This window comes from Nicotiana tabacum, chromosome 1, assembly GCF_000715075.1.
Source record: "Nicotiana tabacum cultivar K326 chromosome 1, ASM71507v2, whole genome shotgun sequence".
Classification (NCBI taxonomy): Eukaryota; Viridiplantae; Streptophyta; class Magnoliopsida; order Solanales; family Solanaceae; genus Nicotiana; species Nicotiana tabacum.
Genome location: NC_134080.1, coordinates 158,027,516 through 158,032,082, shown reverse-complemented (window position 1 = coordinate 158,032,082; position 4,567 = coordinate 158,027,516). Strand labels below are relative to the sequence as shown.

The following is a 4,567-nucleotide window of genomic DNA, read 5'->3' as shown; positions in this document are numbered from 1 at the left end:
TTGTTCATAGATACAATAAATGGGTTTTCCACGGCGAAGGATTTTCCTCGAGAAAGACTCCATGCCCAAGAAGTAATGATGAAGGTTCTGACATGTATGACGATATTGATGGATTACTTCATGATACATTTTGAAATGCCGAGGATGATTTGGGACATGAAGGAGTGAGGGATGGACCATCAGAAGATGCAAAAAGATTCTTTAAATTAGTAGAAGAAGGGAAATAAGAATTATATCCAGGGTGTGAAAATTTCTCCAAATTAGGTTTTACGATTCGGTTGTACTTGTTTAAATGCATTCATGGGATAAGTAATGTGACATCCACAGACTTGTTGGAGTTGTTAAAAGAGGCATTTCCATTTGCTCAGCTACCCGAGTCTTTCTATAAGGCAACAAGCATGATAAAAGATTTGGGTCTTCATTATGAAAAAATACATGCATGTCCTAATGATTGCATGTTATTTTGGAATGAATATGTAAATGCAGATACTTGTTCTGTGTGTGGGTCTTCTAGATGGAAGGATGTTGTTAATGTATTGACTAATAAAAAGACCAAAACCCTGCAAAAGTCTTAAGGTACTTTCCATTAAAGCCTTGACTTCAAAGGATATTCATGTGTCCCGAAACAGCTGAAGCTGTGAGATGGCATGCCACTGAACGACCGAATGATGGAAATATAAGACATCCTGCTGATGGTGATGCTGGGAAGGAATTCGACTCCTTGCACCCTGAATTTTCTAGCGACCCTCGCAATGTTAGATTGGGTCTTTCAAGTGATGGCTTCAACCCGTTTCGAACAATGAGCATTTCCCATAGCACATGGCCTGTTATGTTAATGAACTATAATCTATCGCCTTGGATTTGCATGAAGCCAGAGTATATAATGTTGTCAATGATCATCCCAGGTCCGTCATCTCCGGGAAATGATATAGATGTGTATCTACAACCCCTAATTGCTGAATTGAAGGAACTATGGGAATTCGGTGTAGAAACATTTGATGCCGAATCCAACCAGATGTTTCAAATGCGTGCAGCATTAATGTGGACAATTAGTGATTTTCCTGCACTAGCAATGCTTTCTGGATGGAGCACAAAGGGAAAATTTGCATGCCCCACTTGTAATTATGGCACATGTTCTCAATATCTCAAGCATAGTCGTAAGATGTGCTACATGGGTCATCGGGCATTTTTGCCTCCTGAACATCCATTTCGAAGAGATAAGAAATCATTTGATGGTAAGGAGGATCATAGACATGCACCTACTCCTTTGTCGGGTATAGAAGTCCTCGAAGAGTTGCGTGAATTCAAGAATGTCTTTGGAAAGGGCCAAAAGAAAAGGTATCGGGATAACAAGTGTCCATGGAAGAAAAGATCCATCTTCTTTGAACTACCATACTGGGAAACTAACAAATTGAGGCACAATCTTGATCCGATGCACATTGAGAAAAATATATGTGATAGTATTCTTGGGACATTATTAGAGATCGATGGAAAGTCAAAAGATCATGTAAATTCTCGTTACGATTTGCAAGAAATGGGAATACGAAAAGAGCTTCAACCAATACAAGATATTGTAAGTGGAACAATTTCTTTGGCTAAAGCTTGTTTCTACATGAATCCAGAAGAGAAGAGGCGATTTTGCACCGTCTTTAAAAATGCCAAATTGCCAAAAGGTTGTGCCTCGATTATATCACATTGTGTGCATAAGAAAGATATGAAAATATCGGGGTACAAGAGTCATGATGCTCATTTTATAATGCATTACTTGCTCCAAGTTGCTGTTAGAAAAACATTACCCAAGAATATTTCTTTGGCATTGATTAGGTTGGGAAACTTCTTTAGAGCCATATGTGCTAAGGTTGTAAGGCGAGAGAATCTTGATAAATTGCAGACTGAAATTAATGATATTACATGTGAGCTTGAAATGATCTTCACTCCAGCCTATTTTGATATAATGCCTCATTTGCCTGTTCATTTAGTAAATGAAATTAAGCTTGGGGGTCCAACTCATTGTCGTTGGATGTATTCCACTGAAAGAACCTTGTGCAAGTATAAGGCATTTGTTCGTAATCGAGCTCATCCAGAAGCATCAATTGCAGAAGGGTTTTTGGCCGAAGAGTGCTTGACATTTTGTTCGAGATACCTACATGATGGGGTGAAGACAAGATTCAGTAGGTACCAAACTGAGGATGATGGGGACATTAAAGGAGCAAAATTGTCACCTATATTTCCTAAAATTGGCCATCCAATTGGAAGTAAGAAAAAGAGAAAATGAAAGATTTTCCCCATGGATTTACAGTTATGTTCTGAGGCTCATAGGTATGCTCTCTTCAATACTGAAGATGAACAAGTGGAGGCGTTTATCATGTAAGATAAAATATATTATCATCACTTGTATTATAAGCTTTATTTTTTTTATTTTTAAATTTAATTGATATGGTCTAATGATTAAATTTGAAACATATGGCTTGCAGTGAACATAAAAATTTAATTGATAATTGTACTAGACCAAATGCATGGGTAAGAGCAAGAAATCATAGTCGAAATTTTGCCGACTGGTTTAAAGAGAAAGTAAAAAGCATTGACGTGCCCAATCATTTGCGATGGCTAGATAAAGGACCTAATACATTGGTCAAACGATATACTGGATATTTTATCAATGGCTACTTGTTTCATACAATGATGCGGGATGCCCCGTTGAAGACTCAAAATAGTGGAGTGACTTTGTCAGCAACAACTGATAGTTTTGCTAGTGCTAGGGACCCAAATCCCATTGATGGAGAGGTTCTCTACTATATAGCTATTCAGGATATCATTGAGATTGATTATTGGGGCCGCTTTAGTGTTGTACTATTTAGATGTGATTGGTTTCGTAATGAAGTAGATGAATATGGGTTAACTCGGGTATACTTTAACCGATTATGTAGTACTGATGACTCTTTTGTGTTGGCATCTCAAGTACATCAAGTTTTTTATGTGGAGGATCCAATTGAGAAAGATGTTTATTATGCAAGAAATAAAGTCCCTGTTGATTTGTATGATTTGGAGGAAGAGAATATTCCTAATGTTGGGGAGACATTTTGGAGTGAGCCTAATGATGAAGCAGGTCCATCAACTTGATTAGCCGATATTGATTTTAGATGGTCGAGAGAAGATGTACCTATTGATGTTATTGATATGCCAACTGATGCACAAAATTCACAAGATACAGTTGTGGAAACATCAGAAGAGGAGGATGATTTAGATGATACGGATTGGGATTGAGAGGGAAAGTAGGATATTTTGAACCATCTTCAAATACTTTATACAAAAATTGGAGGAGAAGATACAAAGAATGGAGGAAAAAATCGAGGAACAAAAGGCAACTATCCGTCAAGAAGTTGTTGCAGATATCCTTGCACGTCTTCAGCGTTCAGGAATTGATATTGATGCTAACATTATTCTTGCGGCATTGGGTGATAATTCATTAGGAGAAGCTTCATCTGCTCAGCAAACAGCATTGCAACCAATCCATCGTCCCTCTACTGCTACCAACAAAGAAGGCCAACTCATTCCAGGTATTAACTCATTGATAATTTAATAATTTTTGTGAGATCTACTGTCTTAGGTTGGTACTTCATGTGCTGCACTTAATTATTTAAATGAGGTTGCGATTGGAGTGACTGTTACTTGAGCAGGTTGAATAATTTAGTTGTGATGTTGTTTTGTGATATAATAGTGTTTGAAGATATTACGACAGATTGTTTCTTAAAAAATTATAGACTGGAGAGTTGTTTGATATGGTTTGTCTGTTGATGATTCTGGTTTGTTGTATGTTGTTAAAGAAATTAAATATTATTGTAACAGATGGGAGAGTTGAAAATTACTCTTGTGTATGGCATAATATTGTTTTGAGCAGGTTAAATTTTTTGAGATAGTCGTATTTACAAAGGAAATTTTGCCAAAAATTTTAAAAATTTAGAGAGTTAGATATTTTTTGAGTTATCAAATTGGTCATTCAACACTCTAATGTTACTTTTCCGTCCCATGCCTTTTTGCATTCCATGTGTGAGAAGAGCAGTTAATTAGCAACACTTTATTATTCAATTTTCTTAAAACTTTCTTTGTTTAACTATTTGTGCTTGAATTTTGTAGGTGCATCGATTGCGGATGAAAGCAGTGATGAAGACCTTACTTGAGTTTTGTTGATCGTTATTAGACTTTCTATCATCAAGGATATTTTGGTTTAGAACTTTTTGTATGCAAATTAAAACTCATCTATTTTGACTTTTGAATTGTTGATCAAACAATGTATTCATATTTTGTTTTTGGATATGGATAATACGAGTTAGATATTTTAATCTTATTTTGTGGTTTCTACAAGTTATGATGTGTAAAATTTCATTGCATAGGAAAATTAGAAAATATGCCTCATTTTGCTTCCATAAATATTACAAATTACAATAGTGAATTGTTGCAACGGACAATATAACCGTTCCAATAGACCTAGTAAAGAACAATAGCATCCCTATAATAACCGTTGCAATATGTTGCAATATCCGTTGCAATAGGATACAAACAATTGTTC

At 36.0% G+C, this 4,567-nt stretch overlaps 2 protein-coding genes across 2 annotated transcripts; both read left to right on the top strand.

The window, feature by feature from the left end:
* Nucleotides 1-613: 613 nt before the first annotated feature.
* LOC142164229 (uncharacterized) lies at nt 614-2,275 on the top strand. The gene has a single exon (XM_075221722.1). The coding sequence runs from the start codon at nt 614-616 to the stop codon at nt 2,273-2,275; it is 1,662 nt and encodes a 553-aa protein (XP_075077823.1).
* A 902-nt stretch (nt 2,276-3,177) lies between these two features.
* LOC142164228 (uncharacterized) lies at nt 3,178-4,305 on the top strand. The gene is made up of 3 exons (XM_075221719.1): nt 3,178-3,210; nt 3,320-3,557; nt 4,135-4,305. The coding sequence occupies exons 1-3, from the start codon at nt 3,178-3,180 to the stop codon at nt 4,176-4,178; spliced, it is 315 nt and encodes a 104-aa protein (XP_075077820.1). The 3' UTR covers nt 4,179-4,305.
* The last annotated feature ends 262 nt before the right edge of the window (nt 4,306-4,567 follow it).